General features: G+C 43.6%; 1 protein-coding gene across 1 annotated transcript in view; it reads right to left on the bottom strand.

The window, feature by feature from the left end:
* Positions 1 to 16,243: 16,243 nt before the first annotated feature.
* The window catches only part of SPAST (spastin), a 70,792-nt gene continuing 63,543 nt past the window's right edge, over positions 16,244 to 23,492 (bottom strand). The window contains exons 14-16 of the mRNA XM_078785109.1: positions 19,050 to 19,120; positions 16,890 to 16,930; positions 16,244 to 16,372 (exon numbers count right to left, since the gene is read on the bottom strand). Of these exons, the coding sequence (XP_078641235.1) occupies positions 16,244 to 16,372; positions 16,890 to 16,930; positions 19,050 to 19,120 (241 nt within the window). The remainder of the gene's footprint in view (positions 16,373 to 16,889; positions 16,931 to 19,049; positions 19,121 to 23,492) is intronic.

Here is a 23,492-nt window from a genome sequence, read left to right as displayed (position 1 = left end):
ATTGTAGCCAAGCATGGACAATCTCAAGGCTGCAAGTCCATCTCCAGAGACCTTGATGTTTCTGTGTCTACCGTACACAATGCTATCAGGACGTTTAAGGCCCAAGGCATGGTAGCCTACCTCCCTGAACGTGAGCGCAAGAGAAAACTTGATCAAAGATTGCAGCGAAGGATTGTTTGAATGGTGGAGAAAGCACCTCAATCAACTGCCAAACAGATTCAAGCTGACCTTCAGACACTAGGTACGACCGTTTCAACTCGCACCATCCGTCGCCAACTCAATGAAAGGGGGTTCTATGGTAGGAGACCCAGGAGGACCCCACTGCTGAGAGAGAGACATAAGAAAGGCTGACTTGAGTTTTCCAAAACACACCTGAACAAGCCAAAATCCTTCTGGCAGAATTTCCTGTGGCCAGATGAGACCAAATTAGAGCTTTTTTGGAAAGCACATCATCTCTATGTTTACAGAAAACAAATTGATGCTTTCAAAGAAAAGAACATCCTCCCTACAGTCAAACATGGAGAAGGTTCAGTGATGTTTTGGGGTTGTTGTGCTGCCTCTGGCATTGCGTGCCTTGAATGTGTGCATGGCATCATTAAATCAGGAGATTACCAAGGCATTTTGGAGCACAATGTTAAACCCAGAATCAGAAAGCTGGGTCTCCGTCGAAGGTCATGGGTATTGCAGCAGGACAATGACCCCAAACACACTTCAAAAAGAACCCAGGAATGGTTCAAGACAAAACGCTGGACTGTTCCGAAGTGGCCAACAATGCGTCCAGATCTAAATCCGATTGAACACCTGTGGGGAGATCTGAAAACAGCAGTTGCGAGAAGGCACCCTTCAAATCTGGGAGAACTGGTGCAGTTTGCATAAGAAGAGTGGGCCAAACTGCCAGTAGAGAGGTGTTGGAAGCTCATTCATGGCTACAGGAAGCGCTTGACTGCAGTTGTTTTGTCCAAAGGCTGTGCTACCAAATATTAAGTCTAGAGTGTCAATAATTTTGTCAATGCCATTTCTTTTCATTTTCTGATTTTAAAGGTTATATTAAGTTCTGAATGAAAAACAAAGGTTCTGTAATATTAACAGTGAAATAAAGAATTGTGGAGACCAAATACTTTAGTCAATTTCAATTTATTTTTAGAGAAAATTGTGAGTTATTTGAAAAAAGTGCAAGGGTGCCAATATTTTTGGCCACGACTGTATAATATCTACACTATATGAGAGCCATTTGTGTGTTTGTCTGTCTGTATGTGTGTTTGTGTGTCACCATTTTTGTCCGAAATGTTCAAAGTCTTTGTCAAACTTTCAGAGGTTCCTCAATTAGTGCCAGCGAGTGTTTTAGGCAAAAACAAAATTGGAAACAAAAGTTGGATTTCTTTTTTAATCGCTCGATAGTGCCTAAATCTTTGTAGCTACCGTACGTGAAAGGTAATATTAAATGATTCCAGACCCCATTCCTTAGTGGGTGCCGGGAAGTGTTTCGGCCGCCGCAAAAAAAGATTTCTTCAAAATGTCAACAGGAGTAGAACAGCACAGAGCATTCCCGGATACCCATGCAAATAAATTATATACAAAACAAAATAGAACTAAAATAATTGTGTGTGGATACAATTCAACGATATGTACAATATATATACATATATATATATATATATATATATGTATACGTATGTATGTGTATGTATGTATGTATGTATATATATGTATGTATGTATGTATATATATGTATGTATGTATATGTATATATGTATGTATGTATATGTAAAGACTTGGCATTTAATATGGAATTTTTTTTTCTTCTTGACTTGGGTTTACTTTCTGAACTCGGTATATCAATCTGGTGAGTTTATTTTACGCTTCGGTGATTTCTTTGTTGAAAGAACCATGTCACTGATTGTCTTTCGCAGCAAGAAGTCAATAACAGGATTATATCACAGGTGGCGTGACAAAATGTAAGGACAGGTACATTTGACGATTGGCTTCACAATCGTGTATATAAGGGTTGTTGCGTTCTGTATTAGTGGAAAACAACTGCTGCACGTCTACAAAAGTTATTGCCGCTTCCTCTGGAGATGGTCCGTCAACTCGACAATGCTGTTTGTCATGGAGTGGTGGCTTTACGAAATTCTGGCATGAAACAGCGTGCTATTGCTCGGCAGTATGGCATCACTCAAAGTCAGGTGTCAAATATCCTGAAACGAAATGCTCAGAGGGGTGTTCCTACTCCAATACCGAGGCCAGGACGTCCCCGCAGAACCACAAGTAGAGATGATCGCCAGCTGCACCGGTTAGTCTGCAATGGCCGTACCAAGTCAGCTAATCGGCTTCGGACTGAGTGGCAGCAACTGACAAATGTGCTTGTATCCAGAAGGCTAGTCAACCAACGACTGGTTCAAGCAGGCTATCATGCCAGGTGTCCCCTGAGAAAGCCACGCCTGACCAGACAACACCGCCAGCGTCGATTGCAGTGGGCCAGAGAGCACCGTCAATGGCAGCCAGGACACTGGAATCACGTGACCTTCAGTGACAAGTCTAGATTTCTGGTCTATCGTCAAGATGGCCGCAACCGAGTGCGCAGACAAGTGCATGAAGCCTACAACGAAGATTGTATTGTGCCAAGAGTCCAAGCTGGAGGTGGTGGGGTGACCGTTTGGGCTGCTTTTCATGCAGGGGGCAAAACTGATCTGGTTGTTCTGAATGGAAACCTGAACCAGTTCAAGTACAGGGCCATTCTGGAAGAAACATTGCTTCCATTTGCTCGTGCAGCCTTTCAAGGAAACTTTGTCTTCCAAGATGACAATGCACGGCCTCATCGTGCTCGCATGATCCAACATTTTCTTGCTGACCGTGGTGTCGAGCATATGGAGTGGCCTGCCATGTCCCCGGATATGAATCCGATAGAGAACTTGTGGGCAGAATTAACGCATCAAATCGACAACTTGGACCAGCAGCCGACCTCTGTGCGTGAATTGCAGCAGGCTATTTTCACTGCATGGCAAGCGATTCCTGTCCAAACCTCGGCAAATCTCGTGAACAGCATGCCTCGACGTGTACGTGCTCTCCTGAATGCTCGTGGGGGTTACACGAAGTACTGAACTGTAATTTTACTGTCCGTAATCCCAGTCATAACTTAACTTTTTCTTGTTGAAATTTTTTTTGGCTAATGTGCAAAATAAAGAGATACTTCTGGAAAACGTACAGAAGTTTAACACAGTACTGTCCATGAATTGAGTTTGATATCAGTTTACATCACTTTCAAGGATCAATTTATTTACTTCAAAATGTCAAATGTGGTTTTTGTTTCTTTTAAAGGTCACATTAACATTATCGAGAATAATTTCAACATAATTCAAATGAACTTTTGATTCTAAGTCATCTTGAAAAGTAAGTTCACCCCCACAAAAAAAATATTCCATATTAGATGCCAAATCTGTATATATGTATGTATGTATATGTATGTATGTATATGTATATGTATATATGTATGTATGTATATGTATATATTGTTGCGGATATGAGGATTGCATTTTTTTGATTGTGTGTATTGTATTGTGGTAAATTGTTGTGTAACATTGTTGATTATGGTCCCTCCTGCCTCCGGAGTTGTGTAAAGGTAAAAAGGGCATCCCGGTAGTTAATTCCATGAAACACCACATTGAAGGACACGATAAAACCCTTGTTCAGTAGTTTATATCCTTATTATGTGTTTTAGAGTAAGGCCTTGTCTTCCATTAGAATGACACTCCATTGCACCAAGTAAAAGAGATAGATTCCCTTCATTGCCATTCCCAAAAACCTCCATTTCCCCCTTTCGTCATTGCCAAGCCTCGATTGCCAATTACATCCCCTCCAATTGCCGCCATTGACCACGAGGCAGGGTTGGGGAAGAAAGGCGGGTCCCCACCTCGTCAGAGAGGGGAGGAGTGAGTCAGCCCCACTCAACCAACCACGAACAAGGGGTTGGACTTGGAGAGGGTGTGGAAAGTAACAGCAAGGAGGTTCGCGAAGGTTGAGGGGCGGGGCCTATATAAGCCTCCGCGGGACGTTCCCGAAAGAGACATGAGATGGGCTGAGAAAGGAGAGGAGCTTTTACGAGAGATGAGCTGAGATCTGAGATGAGCTATGACAAGAGCTGAGTTGTGAGGTCCCAAAAGCAGAGGTCATCCAGGGAAGCGCAAAAGCCTGCTATTCGTCACCTTGCTCGCCAGCGGCAGCGTCTACAGCAGCAGAAGCAGCAGCGTCCCCAGCAGCCACCACGCTCGCCAGCCATTTGGGGCCTGGACGGCGGTTTGGAGCAGGGCCGCGGAGGAACGGCGGCTGCCCAACGCGCCGATTCGTGCTGCCGAACCAATTGGACTTTCCTCTCCTTCCAGCCAATTCCTATCATCATTCCCCGTGTGAGTCGTCTTTGTTTGTTCTGTCCGGGGTAGGTAATTAAGTCTGTATAAGCTAGTAATTTGCACTGTGTTACCTGTTTTTTTCATGTCCGCTGTAAATACCCGTGACTGCTCTTTTTGCTTATGTGTGTGTAAATAATAATAAACCCCGTTACTCTTCTGTACGTCTTCTTCTTCTTCCTCTTTGCATTCGTCGTCTTAGTCTTTTCCATATTGAGTAGCTGTGGCGCGATACGGCCAACGTCTGGGTGAATCGGGTTTAGTCGGGGAAACTGTTAGGTCGCGGTGCCTTCGCTCGGCAAACAACATCCTTAACCGCGGACCGTAACAATATGTATGTATGTATAATGTATATGTATGTATGTTTATATGTATATTTATATGTGTATGTATGTATATGTATATATGTATGTATGTTTATATGTATATTTATATGTGTATGTATATGTGTATATATATATATATATATATATATATATATATATATATATATATATATATATATATATATATATATATATATATGATTATATATATATATATATGATTATATATATATATATATATATATATATATATATATATATATATATATATATATAAATAAATATATATATATATATATAAATAGTTACGTTTGTCGGGGTTGGGATACTTTTGTACAGGTAGATTTGTATAGGTAGGTGCTCCGAATGTCGTGTAGAAACCTTGATGTAATAAGTACTTGTTTCGACCGTGTGTTCGGATTAAGCTTGTACAATCGTCCCAATCACGGGGGTGGGGTGCGAGTTAATTAGCTCAGGGATTATGTAATTCAGTCATTGTATGTTGTTCCCTCTGTGATTTATCCCTATGTCCCTTATGGCACCGCATTAGACACGAGTTAGAATCGCGCAGTTAGAATCGAGTTAGAACTCTGCGAGTTAGAATCTCACATTTAATGGCACAACAATAAAACATACCGGAAGCCGGGACGTTGAGCCCTGCCGCTGACAACCCTGACTTGGGAGGCACACACAGGACGGGCAGGCCGAGGCCACGCCCCGAGGAGCCGTGGTTGCTCAGGGTTCTTGATTGACAGGAGGACTGGTAAGAAGCAACTCACTGATTGGCGAGGAGGCCAAATGACGTAAGAGCCTGGGTGATAAAAGAACGCGCCAGCGGACATTTCGCTCTCTTCTCTTCTTCTTTGCTCTGCTCTTCGCTTCTCTCTGCTCTCTGCATCTGGTCTGGATCGCGGCTGTCGGAATTTATCTCTCTCATTCTGGACAATAAAGTGAACGATTGTGCTTGGACGATGGGCTCCAGGAAACGATCGGACCGACCGTGTTCGGAGACACCACTGATAGACGTGCAAAGGCAGTGGCAGAGCCGCGGACTGAGGGCTGCAGTTTCCCACCAAAGACGACGAAGACAGGCACGGCTGGAGGAGCGAGCTGGACGTGGCCCGTTCGATTCGTGCGGAAGGCCTGGTGCGTGCCAGCAGGCGCGGCCTAGTGAACGAGGCCGAACGGAGGCCTAGCAGCACGGGAGCGAGCGGTTCCTGCCAACGACCGGGTGGTTCCCACTAATGCCCCGGACAATTTTGACGACCCCTGACGAGACCCCACCAGTGATCAGAGTTAAGTGCACCCACACACACATTATTTTCAGTTATCTTTCCCTGTGTCTGTGCTTCAAGTCTGTTTGTGGGGACGTCCCAATTTAGGAAATAATTTGATCGTGCGTTTCTTTGTTACCGGCATTTCTTTTAATAAACCTGTTTCTTTTTGTACATTTTAAATCCATTTTGTGTGAGTTATTCTCCGCAGGTTTGGGGACTGCCGGTGGGATCCGTTCAGGTAAGTGCTCTTCGGCATCCTCCTCCTCCTCCGTTTTTCAAAAACATTGCGTTTTCGAAAAATTTCAATTGATTTTTAACTCAACTGGACTACCGTCCTATTGAGTTCATCACATACTAAACCCTCCGGCGTCCGTCGTCTGTTGTCGTCGTCTGTCGTCTGTCGTCTGTCGTCCGTTAACTTTTCGACGTTAACACTCCAGCGTCCACAAATATCAACCAATTCTAATCAAACTTGACAAGCAGCATCTTTACCCCAAGGACCAGGTTGGTATTATATTTCAGCCCGATCCGTTGAAAAATGGCGGACTTAGGCGACCATTTTGTTTTTGGTCATGAAAACGACGTTAACACGCTAGCGTCCACAAATATTAACAGATTTTGATCAAACTTAGAATGTTTAACCCTTACCACACAAGGTAGGTTGCTATTGCATTCCAATCCGATCCTTCACAAAATGGCCGCCATAGGCCGCCATATTGTTTTCAGCTCCGAAACAACGTTATGACTTTAACGTCCACAAATATCTATGGATTTTGATCAAACTTGGTGTGTGAGACTCTTACCACACAAGGTAGGTTGCTATCGCATGTCAACCGGATCTGTCACAAAATGGCCGCCTACACAACTATATTTCTGCAACATTGTTGCAAAGTGTAACATTGTATCAATTGTATAACAAGGACAAGTATAAGGATACAAGGACCTTGAAATTATTACACAAGGTTGTTGGCTTTTCATTTAAGTCAAATCTAGTACAGACAACTGACCTACTTTAAAGTTGTCCAGTCAGTTCAGTTGAGTTCTGCTTCCCTGGAAGCTCTAGTTTTTCCTTAGATAAAAATACGCACGTGGGGAACTACTTTCTCAAGTGAGCCGGGGATAGAGGGGTATGAGAGTAGAGTTGGAACTTGGAACTTCCCCCGTTCCGGAGCGATCGAGCCAGGAAACAGACGCGATGGATTTCCAGGCCAGGATAATAAATTTTATGGGTGAATTGAAGGCTAAAATGGATGCCTAAAATGATAAAATGGATACCCAAAGGAATGAATTGAGGGGAATGGAGGAACTAATGGAAAATAATAGGAGGGAAGATATAAAGGGAATGAATAACAAAATGGATGAACAAAAGAAAGAAACGGAGGGAATGAGTGAGAAAATTAATGCTCAGAAGGAGCGTGAGGAACGAATGATAGCCACTATGGATAGAGGAATGAGGGGAGAGAAGGATGGAATGAGTGCCCATAGAGAACAAACGAATGAATTAGGGAAGAACAAAATAATAATACGAATGGGGCACAGGAGCAGCAGGTAATGGCAACAGAATTTCATTCAAAACGGGAAGTAAATGGGTTCTTGTCAAGAGGTAAAAGGGGAAAACTCAAAAGTAAATGGGGAATTTTGGGAAGAAAATTTGGAATGTTTGGAAGTAGATCGGGAATATTTGTTAAATGAAGACCTGGAAGATTATTGGGCTGGTGTGGATGCAACAACAGGGAGAGGAATTTGTAATTGTGCAGCACCCGGGCGGTTGTGCAGAGCAACATGGGGTAAAAATATTGGAGGTCCGTGTAACGGAACTGGACCAGGTATTTTTGGGATGAAGACCTGTTGGGGCCAGGATTTGTTGGGGATGATGAGAGTAATGAATTAGTACCGGAGCGGCTGGACACCTGTGACAATACCATCAGGGAGGACATTGATCAGGTCCAAGAGAGTCTGGGAGTTGAGGTGAGTTGGTCCGTTGATGAGATTAAAGGGACCGAGGGGACCCTCACCACAAACCACAATTGGGCACCAGAGGCTCCGAAATTGGATACCCAGCAGGGCGGGTGTTTTGGCTCCGAGCTGGATTTAGACATGGAAGAGTCGGGAGATAGAGCCTCTGAAGAACTGGTCCCCATAGGGAATTTGGAGCAGCTGCAGGGAGGGGCAGAACAACCCGAGGAAGGCGTTGTCACCTGCATTTGCGGTTATTGGGCACACGAGGCCAAAATCTTTAAAAAAGAAATTTAAAATGAAATTTAAATGGGAAATTGATGTGGAACAGCCTTGGAGGGAATTGGTCCCTGGGCTGCGGAATGGGGACCAGGAGAGGTCAGTGGGAATGGCCTCGGGGAAAAATTGCCCCTTGCAAAATGGGTTTATGCCAGTCTGCTGGGGGGCTGGGCTGGCAGGATGTGGACGTGGGGTCCGACCATGGGTGTCATGGTATGACCTGAGCCCCACGGGGGTATGGTGGAGTGTGGCGTCCCCTGTCCATAGGGGCACCGCCCGAGCGTGTGTCTCAGGCCAACAGGGTCAATGGACCCTGGTGGTGGGCAAGACCTCCGGGGGTCTGAGGTGGTTTCTCACAGGTACCTAGGATGGTGTATGATGAGGACCAATAGGGAGAGGTGTTGTGGTCCGCGCTTTGGTGGTGGCACCACGGACAGGCAACACAGGCCTGATGTGGGGACCGCCCGGGCATGCGGCCTGGCAGCCTGTCCCTGACTCCTCAGTCACATTTGCTCTACGGCTAGGATACGGCGGCCGTACCCCCCCTAAATTGACAGAAACGTGCGGCGGCCGCAGAGTTTCTGAGGTGGCCTCAGGGTAGCCCTAGGGCGTATGGCTATCTTTTACAGGCCGTAGGGGTCGCCGTGGAATTATGGCGTGGAGTTATAACTTTTTTCATTTCTAGGTTGGCCGTAGCAATTCGACAAGCCGTAGCCATGACAACTGTAAGTGCTGTTATACATATGAAAAAGAACTGGTATATATACCCACTCGTTACCGTCCGTCTGGCCGCACGTTCGCCTTAGGGCCCCCCTGCGGTCGCCTTGCGGGCACCTTGAGGCTACCTTGCATCTGCCTTGAAAATTCTATGGCCGCCGCAGGGACGCCCTAAGGTCACCGTGCGACATCAAATCAAAGACCGTACGGCACCCCCACGTTTTCGGTCTCCACAATTTCTAAATACCCCGTGCGGCTACCTGAAAAATAAAAACATATGTGACTGCTACATTGTGTGACCGTGGAAATACTGCGGCCGCCCTATAATTGCTAGTGGCCGTAGATTTTTTAGACCCTACGGCCGCCTAGCCAAATGTGACTGAAGCATGAGACTCTGGGACAGCCAGCATGTGATGACCTGCCATGCTGTGCTGGTCTATGGACACGGCTCGAACCGCATGGACAGGGATGGATTATAGCCCACCGGACAACCATTGCGGCATCTATGGAACATGATGGTGTGAGAATGATCTTCCACAGATATTCCGTTATGATTTGTGGACTCTCGGCTTGGGAAGAGAGCCATGGGTTTGATTAATGGGAAGTTGTAATGAGCCGAGCATACAGGGCCATGCTCGGCTGGCAGGTGTATTGAGAAGCACCCTTCTTTGGTGAAATTAGTGAATTGTGAAGAATATTTGGCATGGGTAATCTGAGGGTTAGATGTAAATTTAAGGGAGACTTTTATGAAGAGGAATGGTGGACACTGCACAGTGGCACCATTATTGATCCAGGTGTGTTAGACCAAAGTGTTGGAAGCTGGGATAAAATTGATAGGTTAGCAGGACACAGCCTTCAACTGGCAACGGGGGCGACGGCGCCAATATTTGGGAAGCAGATTTGTGGTGATGTAGTTGGATAGTCTGGGGGTCGACGTGGTGCTGTGGGTGTCCGAGGTGTGTGGACAATGTCTTCTGGATGAGTCTCCTGGGGGGAGCATGGCTGCACACTAGACCTTTGGCATGGTCAAGTGTGGGTGAGCACTGGGGGCTGCAGTTGTGTGGACTGGGGGATATGAGAGATGCAGGGGACATGGTGTGGATGCCACGCACTGTGACCGTTCCCCCCAGGTCTGAGGTTTTGATTTTTATGAGAAATAGAATTCTATGAAAGCAAGAATTTGTTATTTGAAGTAAGTTTTAAAAGTTGCCCTTGCTGGATGTTCCTGGGAATAATAGCTTCTTGCCTTCGTGATGTCGGAGAGCTACTCTTACAGTGATTCATATGGTTTTTCTAGTGTTTGGCCTCATTAGTTGACTACAAATATGTGAACTGAAGCTACATGCCACTTGTAATCAAAGCAAAGTGTAAACGTCTAACAATTAACAATCTTAGATACTTTGGAACCATTCAGCCGTTTACGATGATGTACAGTCGTGGCCAAAAGTATGGGTACCCTTGCACTTTTTTTCAAATAACTCACAATTTTCTCTAAAAATAAGTTGAAATTGACAAAAGTATTTGGTCTCCACATTCTTTATTTCACTGTTAATATTATAAAACCTTTATTTTTGATTCAGAACTTAATATATCCTTTTAAATCAGAAAATAACAAGTACATATACATTCAAAGTACACCGCCCCCATGCCAAATAATAAATATCCTCCAGTGCGGCATTGGTATTTATGGATGAAGACCAGTTGGGGCCAGGATTGGTTGGGGATGATGAGAGGAATGAATTTGTACCGAAGTGGCTGGACACCGTGGCCAAAGGTGCCTGGCAATACAGCCATGCAGCTCAAAGAGACTGTATTGGGTGGGATAGGTGTACAATAATTGATTGATTAATTGCATAATTGAAATCAATAAATAATCATCATAAAATGTTTTCTTAATCAATTGGCTAATACCATACCTAAACTGAAGCTGTAACTTTTGCCGAAGCTGTAACCGAAGCTGTAACTTTTTCAAAATTAATTAAATCAGCTTCCTAGCTCAAAAGGTGCCTAATATATTGCCCAGATGAGAAAGGAAATAAATAAGTACTTAATTAATCGATAATAATTAAATAACGAATCAATTAATTGATCAATCAAAAAACAAAAATAATGTTTTTGCCAAAGCACGTGCTCTCTATTGTACCAACATTTCAGCCTCCTAGCTCAAAGGGTGGCTGAGATATCACCCAGACAAACATACAAACAAACCATTAAACAAACAAGCACAGATACATTCAAAGTACACCGCCCCCATGCCAAATAATTAAATATCCTCCAGCGCGGCATTGCCGGGGTGCCTCTGGCGCCCGGCAATACCACCGTGCAGCTCATAGAGACTGTATTTGGAGGGAGAGGTGCACACTAATTCATTGATTAATTGCATAATTAAAATCAATAATAGATTATCATAAAATATTTTCTTAATCAATTGGCTAATAGCAGAACTAAAACACTCGTGCTTCATCCGAAGATGTAACTTTTAGAAACGTAATTAAAGAAGTCATTAATAAAAAATTAAATGACTAATTTATTAATTAAAAAATAATTAATCGATTAATTGATTAATCAATAAATCAAAAATACCCTTTACAGCCAAATCACTTTGTCATTGTCATGTCCAAATATCAGCTTCCTCGCTCAAAAGGTGCCTGAGATATTGGCCAGATGAGAAAGAAAATAAATAAATGATTAATAATGGAAATAAATAAATCATAATCGTAAAAAAAAAAAAATTAATCAATTGCCTAATAGAACACATAAACCACCACCATTTCATCCGAATCTGTAACTTAAAAAACAAAATTGTAGTCATTAATCAAATAATCAAATAATTAATCGATGAATTGATTAATCAATTAATCAAAAATAGCCTTGACAGCCCCCTTTGGTGCCCGGCAATGACGTTATGCAGCGCCTGGTGATGGCATAGGAAAGGTGCGGTGTACAACAACCAGAGTGAAAACTGAGTACTCCCTTTCAACGTGCGTCATTGCCGAGCCTGGCAATGATGTTATGCAGCGCCTGGAGATGGCATAGGAAAGGAGCGGTGTACAATATCCTTACAGCCAAATCACTTGGACATAGTGGTGTCCAAATGTCAGCTTCCTAACTCAAAAGGTGCCTGAGATAACGCCCAGAAGAGAAAGGAAATAAATAAGCACCTAATTAATCGATAATAATTAAGTAACAAATCAATTAATTGATTCATCAAAAAACAAAAAATAACGTTTTTGCCAAAGCACTTGCTCACTATTGTGCCGAAATTTCAGCTTCCTAACTCAAAGGATGGCTGATATATCGCCCGGACAAACAAACAAACTAACAAGAAACCTGAGTGAAAACTGAATACTCCCTTTCAGTGTGTGTCATTGCTGGGCCCTCTTCGTTACCTGGCAATGACATTGATGCAGCGCCAGGAGATGGCATAGGAAAGAAGTGGTGCACAAAAAGAAATGGCATTAATAAAATTATTGACACCCAAGACTTAAAATTTGGTAGAACATTTGGTAGCACTTAATATTTGCCTTTGGACAAAATAAATGCCGTCAAGTGCTTCCGATAGCCTGGTGTTGGCTTAGCGGTTAGGGTGCCGGCTTGGGATCCTAGGATCCTGGGTTCGAATCCCGGTCAATTGCTGAATTAACGCCAGGGTGGTTGACTCAGCCTGTCATCCTTCCGAGGTCGGCAAATTGAGTACCAGCTTGCTGGGATGAATGATCACGGTGTGTACCCCGATTTAGAATAGGTACACCGTATCCCTGGGCATCGTAAGAGCATGACCAAGGGTTGGCATCAGGAAGGGCATCTGGCCATAAAAAAAAACATTGCCTCAAACAGGGAACCATGATTGTCATGGGGCCCGCAAGGCTAACCCCCGCTATAGCGGGGAAAAATGGCCTTAAAAGGATCATTCATTCATTCATTCATTCATTCAAGTGCTTCCGATAGCCATGAATGAGCTTCCTACACCTCTCTACTGGCAGTTTGGCCCACTTTTCTTATGCAAACTGCACCAGTTCTCCCAGATTTGAAGGGTGCATTCTCCCAACTGCCTTTTTTCAGATCTCACAACAGGTGTTCAATGGGATTTAGATCTGGACTCATTGCTGGCCACTACAGAACAGTCCAGCGTTTTGTCTTGAACCATTCCTCGGTGCTTTTTGAAGTGTGTTTGGGGTCATTGTCCTTCTGCAAGACCCATGACCTTCGATGTAGATACAGCTTTCTGATTCTGGGTATAACATTGTGCTCCAAATTGCCTTGGTAATCTCCTGATTTCATGATGCCATGCACACATTCAAGGTACCCAGTGCCAGAGGCAGCACAGCAACCCCAAAACATCACTAAACCTCCTCCATGTTTGACCTTAGGGAGGATGTTCTTTTCTTTGAAGGCTTCATTTTGTTTTCTGTGAACATAGAGATGATGTGCTTTACCAAAAAGCTCTAATTTGGTCTCATGTGTCCACAGGACATTCTCCCAGAAGGATTTTGGCTTGTTCAGGTGTGTTTTGGCACACACCTGTCGGGCTTTCTCAGCAGTGGGGTCCTCCTGGGTCTCCTACCATAGAACCCTTTTTCAATGAGTTGGCGGCGGATGGTGTGAGTTGAAACTGTCGTACCTTGTGTCTGAAGGTCAGCTTGAATCTGTTTGGCAGTTGATCGAGGTGCTTTCTCCACCATCGAACAATCATTCACTGCAATCTTCGATCAAGCTTTCTGTTGCGGCCATGTCCAGGGATTGGCTACAGTGCCATGGTCCTTAAACGTCCTGATAACATTGCGTACGGTGGACACAGGAACATCAAGGTATCTGGAGATGGACTTGTAGCCTTGAGATTGTCCATGCTTGGCTACAATATTGTGTCTGACCTCCTCAGACAATTCTCTGGTTTTCTTTCTTTTATCCATGCTCATTGCAGTACACACAGTGACACAAAATAGCAAAATGACTCCTTTTCTCTATTCAAACTGGTTGAATAAGTGATTTTTAGAGTGCAGGCACATGCAACTCACCATAGGTGAGTTCAATTCCAAAGTAAAGGAGAATCACCTGCTCGAAATCTAATTATTTCTTACAACATCTAAAAGGTGCTAATGTCCGGGCCATTTTAGAATTTCTGCGTGGAATAAGCTAATATTTATTAATTTCTTCAGATTTTTTTGTTTTATTCCACTGCAAACCAAAGACATACATACAGTCACGTGGAAAAGTAAGTACACCCCATGTAAAGTTTTGACTTTTTCAACATATTTCAACATACAGCTATTTGATCTTCATTTCAACAATATTGATAGATAAAGGTGATATAATATAACAAATATCATGAAATATTTACATTTTGTAGTTCATTGTATAATTTAAATAAACATAAATGTAAATTTCGCATGTGGAAAAAGTAAGTACACCGCGACATTTATCACTACTTCAAATACCTAAAATTAGAATTGGGTGTACCACCTCAGGTGCAAATGATTAGAACATCGTTAGAGAGGATCTTGGAGGAACCTGTCTTATTTAAACCTCAGACATTTAGTTTGGTTTGCTATTTGTTGTTGAAGTGTGCGGCGTCACCATGCCTACATCAAAAGAGCTCTCTGAGGCCTTCAGAAAGAAGGTTATAGATGCCTACGAGTCTGGGAAGGGATTTCAAAATATCTACAAACAATTTGAAATCAATCATTCGACTGTCCGGAAGATCATCTTCAAGTGGAGCAGATTCCAAACAACTGCCAACTTGTTCAGGCCAGGCCGCCCCTGCAAGTTCAGCCCAAGAGCAGACCGCAAGATGCTGCAAGAAGTCTCTAAGAACCCCAGAATGTCATCACGGCACCTACAGGTAGCTCTTGCCACTGTTGATGTCAAAGTGCACAAGTCTACCATTAGAAAGAGGCTGCACAAATTTGATCTACATGGGAGGTGTGCCAGGAGGAAACCTTTGCTGTCCAGAAAGAACATCAGGGCAAGACTAAAGTTTGCCAATGAACACCTTGGCAAAGACCAGCACTTCTGGAACAATGTGCTCTGGACAGATGAGTCACAGGTAGAGCTATTTGGCCACAGTACCAGAAGACATGTTTGGCGAAAACCAAAGACAGCATTTGACCACAAGAACCTGATACCAACTGTAAAGCATGGTGGTGGAAATATTATGGTTTGGGGCAGCTTTGCTGCATCAGGGCCTGGGCAGCTCACCATCATATAATCCACTATGAATTCTTCATTGTACCAGAGGGTGCTTGAGGGTCCTAAACATACCAGTAAATCCACCAAGGAATGGCTGAAAAGAAAGAAATGGAGGGTTCTGGAATGGCCAAATCAAAGCCTGGATCTAAATCCCATCGAGATGTTGTGGGGGGATTTGAAACGAGCTGTGCATGCAAGAAACCCCTCAAACATCGCACAGCTGAAACAATTCTGCATGGAGGAGTGGGCAAAAATTTCTCCCAGTCGATGTCAGAGACTGGTAGACAGTTATAAGAAACGCCAACTTGAGGTTGTTTCTGCCAAAGGGGGCAATACCACCTATTAGAGCCAAGGGTGTACTTACTTTTTCCATTTGCGAAATTTGCATTATGTTTATTTAAATTATACAATGGACTACAAAATGTAAATGTTTCATGATATTTGTTATGTTATATCACCTTTATCTATCAATATTGTTGAAATGAAGATCAAATAGCTGTCTGTTGAAATATGTTGAAAAAGTCAAAACTTTACATGGGGTGTACTTACTTTTTCACGTGACTGTGTGTAGATACCAAAATATTTTTCAAGTTCAACAATTTTCTGGATGAAATGGTGCATTCTTTTAAAAAAGTGCAAGGGTGCCAATATTTTTGGCCACGACTGTACACATTAATTGTAGATAAATAAAATGAAAACAAATTAAGGGTAGAATTTTTTTTAACGAAAATGGACTCTGCAATTGTCCCCACCATTGCAGACGAACTCATCCTTATGAAGACTAAATTTCTCATTATTAACTTTTTGTGCATTACTGTACTTTGATCTACATATCAAAGTACTGCACAGTGAGTGCTTGGTAAAAATAAAGTCTCATTAGCACAAACCCAAACAAAAGGAAGCCAGATTCTTCAACCAATAAATTTGATTGTAATTGTCAGCTATCTGTGAACAAAGGTTGGCTGGTGTTCGGACATCTCTCAAATGAAAGCAATATGAGACAAAGACAGCAGTGATTACACTCTGTCTCTTGTGCAGCATCCGCTGTGGTTTGATGGTCCATCCGGGCCGAGAAATACAAGCCTTCATTGGTGTTGCCACATCATGCCACAGCAGCTGTATCACCATAGTCACTGTTCCACTTTATGTAAGCTTCCAGAGACTGAATGTTCACGCTTCGTTTGATCTTCTTCAGTGATTCCAGGAAGTCAGACGTGTCTATCTTCCTGACCTGTAAATATGTACATTTAAGTAACCTTTACAGGTGCAATCAGCATTCGGCTTTGTGCCCCACAACCTCTCAATGTTGACTAACATTAATTGCATGTACATTTTAGTAAATACAGTAGATTCGTAGGAAGCTTGGCCCGAGTCTTCACGAACCGCCTGGCCAGACCTGACATTCACCCGGTTCGAGCAGGGTTTTGGAATTTGGCCATGGTGCCGGCGATAGCTCACCTCCTCTTTGCGAAGGACACCATGGGATCTTTGACGTCCACCAACAAATGCTGGCAGACGGAACTCCCAGTTTAACGTCCATCCGAGGGACGGCACACACATTGATGAATCACCATGTCTGTGAAACACCGAACTGGCAGTTTATATCTGGGCCGAGATTCAAACCCAAGCCAGACACCTCAGAGGGGAGTACACATGACTCAAAGCTATTCTACAAGGCCCCAAAACATCAATGATAAGCATCAATAGCACATCTCAAAACACACTTCTGCATACAAGTTGGGACGTACCTCGTGAGCAGACATGTTCTTGACTTGCTCTGTATCTAGTTCTGCCGAAATACCAATTGTAAACCAAATTATCGATTTTAAAAACAATACAACTTCAATTACTTCAACAATAAATCACAATACAACATTATAGCTGACATTGTTTTATAAAACAAAGCAGTGAGCATGTAAAGGAATACTCAATTGATCAAATTAATGCAAAATTCATCAAAAACTATTCCAGTCCATCAAAGCTAAGTTTTCCCAACCAGATCCTGTTGTGTCGTACTGTTATATTTTCATTCCTTGTCGTCCCGGCCCCTCTCAAAGTCCCCTCATTCGGAATCCTCTCAGCTGCTTCCTCGTTCTGCCCCACTCAACTTGCCTCTCCATATTCTCCTGCTGTAACTCCCAAAATCCAAAATCACTGTTCACCTCCCCTGATTCGTTCCTCTTTTTTCCCTCCTGTGGAACCAACCTCAACATTTTCTTCATTCTCATTCTTCCCTCCAGGACGTCCAGACATCTAACCCTAACCCTAACCCTAACCCTAACCCTAACAACTCAAATCATCCCCATCCAAAACCATGATGTCTTATACCCCCATTAGCCCTCTCCAAGCCCACCACCTCTTTAAAGTTTACAGTTTTTCCTTCCTGAGAGCATATTACTTCGCCATTGCTGACAGGTCGGTGATCTCTCTTTCTTCTTCCATCGCCTTTCTTCTTCCATCTCCTTTCTGGTTTTGCATCTTCTGCTCTTTCCGTACTTTTTCTACCCCATTAAACCACCCCACCGAAATTCCCATTTCTCTTTCCTGAGAATTTGCTTCTGCATACATCTTCATCTTGTCCAGCTGTGTGTGTTCCCCACCTTTCTTTTTCCCCACATCGCTTATTTCTCCAAGTCTCCTTCTCTTTTGTCCCTCAACCTGTAGGTGTATTTTCCCCTCTCTTTCTATTGTTCCTTTTGTTCTATTATATCCTGATTTCTTATTGTTCTAGCTCCTATACAAGTCTCAACCAGATATCAATCCTGACAAATCTCACACTCTTACTATGTCTCTCCGAAAAGATTGACTGGACAACCCTCCCATCTACTTTCTCAACATTCCTCTCCAAGAAGTTCTGTCACTCAAGCTTTTGGGTCTCACTATCTGCCATGATCTTTCTTAGGAAAACCACATTTCCAAGCTGGCCTCCAAAGCCAGTCGCCGACTGGGCATCCTCCGTCGTGCGAAGTCCTTCCTCGGCACACCTGAGCTCCTCACCACATACAAGGCTTTCATCCGCAGCTCAATGGAATACTGTTCTCCCCTATGGGCCGGTGCTCCTGCTTCACACCTAGCTCGGCTTCACGCTGTTGAAACCAAAGATTTCATAATTATTGGAATCTCCCGCGATGAAGCTATCTCTGAGGGCCTTTCACTCACTCACCGCAGGCAGGTAGGTGGTCTTTCTGTCTTCTACCGACTCCTCTCCGGCCTTGCACCCCCAGCTCTCTCTGTGCTCTGTCCCCCAAATATTCCTACAGGTCGCACAAGATCTGCCAGCAAGCCTCTGATGGTTAAACTGCCGAAATCTCGGCTATCTGCTCACCTTCACTCTTTCATTCCTCTTTTCTCCCGCCTCTGGAACAAACTCCCTCACTCCCTTCAATCCCACTCCTCCCTCCAGGTCTTTAAAACAGCTGTTCACCACCATCTCTTATCTTCCCCCATCCAAAACCTTGATCTTTTCTACCCCCGCTAATTCACCCCAGATCCACCTTGTTTGAAATTCCAACTTCTTTCCTGGAAGTCCTGGCAGTGTCAATATGTTTTATACCTCTCCCACCGCCCCCTTCTCATGCCCCCCCCCCAAAGCCCTCGCCCTCTCTCAGATCTCTCGATGTCTCCATGTCTCTCGGTCCCTGCTCTCAAATGTTGTGTTTGTGTCCTTCCCCCTCTCTCCCCATCTTGTCTACCGCTCCCGATGTTATATGTTTTATGTGTCGGTTTGTCTTTTTGTGTGATTAATGTTCGCTCTTTCACGAGCCTCGATCTTGTATACAACAAAAAAAAAAAAAAAACCAAAAAAAAAACCATGTATACAAAATAAATGCATGACATCATAAGAGCAGTGATATCATAAATTAAATGTTGACCCAACTACCAATAAATAACACCCTTGTGACTTTTACCTCTGATGGGACCAAGAGCGGCATCTTTGGCAAGAGATGTGAGATCGCTTCCCGAGTATCCTTCCGTTATCCTGCACACAAGTCATCATCAAAACACATGCATTGTGATCATTGAGTATGTGGCATATCATAAAAGTAGGGAAATAAATTAGGGATGGTTGTTTAGTTAAAGATTTCCAATTGAAGACCATAGAATTATAACCAGGCTAAGTCACATTTTATTTTATTTTTCCCGTTTTTCCCGTTTTTCCCGTTTTTCACGTTTTTCAAATTATTTTTCACGTTTTTCTCGAAATGACTATAATGTGACTTAGCCTGGTTATAATTCTATGGTCTTCTATTGATATTAAAGACTGTAAAAAAATATCTCATTCATGATTTTCATTAAATTATTAAGCCAGGCTGGACATTTGATAATTGCTAAACTTATTACGCACTGTTAAAAACACCCTTCTCACAACAGATGTTTGAAAAGTTCAACGAACTAGGTACTCACATTAGTCCAAACCACCCCAATAGGTTTTTATTTCTCAATAAACAGAGTTAAACGAATTTAGCAGGCATTGAAAGTTGTTGAAAAGGTGGTTGAAAGTAGACCAGTAAATGTGGTATCGACAACAACCAGTTTGGTTTTATACTCGGAAGATCAACAACAAAAACGAATTTTATTTTGAGCCAATACCAAAAGAAGTATGTATTTGTACCTAGTCAGATCAAAATGGAAGTACCTATTTAACTGTTGTGGAAGTACCTAGTCAGCCCCCCACCCCCTAGAAAACGGAAGTACCTAGTCAGCCCCCCACCTACTGCAAAACGGAAGTACCTAGTCAGCTCCCCACGCCCTGCAAAGCGCAAGTACCTAGTCAGCCCCCCACCCCCTGCAAAACGGAAGTAACGAGAACCACTCACCCTCTGCAAAGCAGAAGTACCTAGTCAGCCCCCCACCCCCTGCAAAACGGAAGTAACGAGTCAACCACTCACCCTCTGCAAAACGGAAGTACCTAGTCAGCCCCCCACCTCCTGCAAAACGGAAGTACCTAGTCAGCTCCCCACCCCCTGCAAAGCGGAAGTACCTAGTCAGCCCCCCACCCCCTGCAAAACGGAAGTAACGAGTCAACCACTCACCGTCTGCAAAACGGAAGTAACTAGTCAGCCCCCCACCCTCTGTAAAACGGAAGTAGCTATTCAGCCTCCCACCCTCTGCAAAAGGGAAGTACCTAGTCAGCCACTCACCCCCTGCAAAATGGAAGTAACTAGTCAGCCCCCCACCCTCTGTAAAACGGAAGTACCTATTCAGCCTCTCACCCTCTGCAAAACGGAAGTACCTAGTCAGCCCCCCACCCCTCGCATCCCCTGCTCCAACATTCCAAATAATAGTGATATAAGAATTGTCATGGGGTAAAAGGTTGTGATTCCCATGTGAGTTGTTGTATGCTGATGAATTAGTATTGAATGCTGAAAATGCAAAAAAAAAAAAAAGCAAAAGATGTTTAAAAATGGAAAAGTGCAATAGAGAAGAATGCTTTGCCCGTCAACATGAATGAAACGGTTATGATGAACGGCTAAAAAGGAGAAGTATTTAAAAAAGCAGAAAAGGAGTTGGAAAGCCTTGTCCCATATGCGGAAAAGGAGTTTGAAGGAACTTGATTCAATGTAGGCAGTTTAGATGGTGTAAGAAGAGGTAGAGTGGTTAACTAGAAATTTGGAAACAAATTTGGGATTTTTACATGTGAAAGATATGAGGATCAGTAACTTCAATAAAAAGAGGATTAAAAACAAAATGAAATACCCCTGAGCTCAGAATTAAATTTAGAAAGGTCACTTGTTTCTGTTACCTATGAGACATGATAAAGGCATCAGGTGTAGCAAAATTAGCCTTTAGATCAACAATAAAGTCGGCCTGGAATAAGTGGAGCCAACTAGTTGATAGCATGAAGCACAGAAACATTCTATTACCTGTAAAAGTTATAAAAACCCTGGATCAGGTGGAAGCGAAACGTCGGCACTGCGGATCAAATATGTCAAAGGAATGGAAATAACAGAGATGTGAAATGTGAATGGCAAGATGGATTTAATGCATTTCATCGGAGTCATGAAGTCTCTCTTGGTTTCCTTTCAGAATTCGAAATAATGAATAATTGGGGCCCACTTTGTACCCCTCATGCATCACACAACCCCAGCTGCACATCCACCTCTGCCTTCCCCACAACACGCCCCACTTCCCTTCCCTCCCCACTCCACCTCCCCCACCATGGCTCCCACTACCCTCCCCCCACCACACATCTTGTTCCTCCCCCCACCTCGTGTCTTGTCCATCCCTCCCCTATGCATGTCCCTCTCTTTCTCCCACTGCCAAGCATCCTGCTCCCTCTCCCCGTGCCGTGAGTCACCACGGGTCGCACTCCACAACTACTCCCTCTCCCCCCGCACATCCATCTTGCTCCTTCTCCCCGTGCCGTGAGTCACCACGGGTCGCACTCCACAACTACTCCCTCTCCCCCGTCCATCCATCTTGCTCCTACTCCCCATGCCACGTGTCCTGCTCCCTTTACCTCTCCACACGTCTACCTCCAACCATAGTTCTTTATGAGCTTTGTCCCTTCCAGATATCTTCAGAGCGCACGTGGTACACCATCAACCCCCTTTTGGTGAGTCTCCCTAAATCCGGAATCACTGCTTACCTGCATTTTTTTTTTCCTGTCTGTGGAATCAACATCCACAGTCCCTTCAATCTCATTCTTCCCTATGGGTCTTCAAAACAGCTGTTCATCACCATCTCAGATCATCCCCTTTCCAAAATGATGATCTTTTCTACACAATGTTAACCACCCCTCCCTCCCCCCACCATCTTCAAGCACACCTCCTTCCAAATTTCCAGTTTTTCCTTCCTGAGAGTTTGCTTTTGTATCCATCTTGTGCATCCCATATGTCTTTCCCTACCCCTCATTCTTCCCCGCATCCATTATTCATCCGCCTCCCTCTATTTCGTCCTTAAACACTGCTGCTGATGTTTCCCCCTCTCTCTACTGTTGCTTTTGTTCTGTTGCATCCTGATCTGTTCAGTGTTAAAGCTCTTCGAAGAGTCTTGACTCTCTGTATACAAAAAAGGTCATGGAAATCATAATTGCTTCCATAACGTATTCCCTTTTTTTTCAAGCAACCTGATAAGTTTGGATTAGTTCCCAGTCGCTCAACTCCGGTCATGGCTCTGTTCCTCTCTCAGAAATGGTTTGAGGCCCTCAATCTCAAATAAGAGGTTAGGATCATCTCTCTGGACATATATCAGGTATTCAAGATAATCTGGCATCTTTCTTTCCTTGCCAAGCTCTCCATTTGTGGTATAGAAGTCAAAATCATTCCTGGAGTTTTGACATCCTCCATTCATGCAGTCAAGAAGTGGAGGCTGGAGTTCGCCAAGGCAGTGTTTTGGGCCTAGTCTTGTTCCTCATCTATATGAATGACCTCTCCGATGCTCTGGAAAACCCTCTTATTATTGCAGATGACTCCACATTGAGTCATACAGTACACACATCCCTCTATTCTTAGACTGTACTTTGATAAATGGAACAAGTTTTTAGATCCTTGAAAATCTCACAGTCTCACCTTATCGCTTTGGAATGATGGTAAAATGAACACACCTATCTATTTCCTTGGTCATATACTGGAATAACTTATTGGCCTCATTCTGATCCATGAACTTTTCTGGGCTGAGCATATACAAAGTCCAGTCACAGATTGGGCATCCTCTGTCGATCCAAGTCTTTCCTTGGAAAATCAGAGCTACTCAGTCCACAAGGCCCTTGTTCGTAGCTCACTGGAGTACCGCTTTCCACTATGGGCTGGTCTCATATGTCTGTCTTACATTCTGTGGGATTTAAAGCTCTCAAAATTATTGGAAACTCCCGTGATAAGGCGGAAGCATACGATCTGTTGCTCTCAAATCACATGCAGGTCTTGGTCTCTCTGTTTTAAACCGTCATTCTACAACATGGCTCCCTTTGCTTTCCCAGTGCTCAGACCCTCCCCAGAAACACCAGAATGCGCGTTTACTTCCAGGAACTCCCTCCTGGTTAAACTTCCAAAGTTCAGGCTGACTGCACACCTCAATTCTGTTAATTATCACTTCTCCTGTCAATGGAACCACCTTCCAGAGCTGCTCTGCTTCCCTCTTCCCTCTCGGCCTTCAACCTGGTAGTGCACCACCACCTCGTGTCTTCCCTTATCCTGACCCATGATCTTTATTACCGCTATTAACCCAACCCTTTTATTTGTTGATTTTAGTGTTTCCTCTGTCTCTCCCTCTCTCTTTCTCTTTTATTTTCCTGTTTGTTTATCCCCTTGCTGGTTGTGTCAAATTGTTTCCCTGCTATCCCACTGTCAATTTAACCTTGCCTTGTCCATGAGACTTGCTCTTGCAGGAAAAAAAGAATTATCTCTCAAAGA

Source organism: Myxine glutinosa, chromosome 9 (assembly GCF_964187855.1).
Source record: "Myxine glutinosa chromosome 9, kmMyxGlut1.1, whole genome shotgun sequence".
In the NCBI taxonomy this organism is placed as follows: Eukaryota; Metazoa; Chordata; class Myxini; order Myxiniformes; family Myxinidae; genus Myxine; species Myxine glutinosa.
The sequence above is the reverse complement of the archived record's forward strand: the minus strand, read 5'-3'. Positions and strand labels throughout refer to the sequence as shown.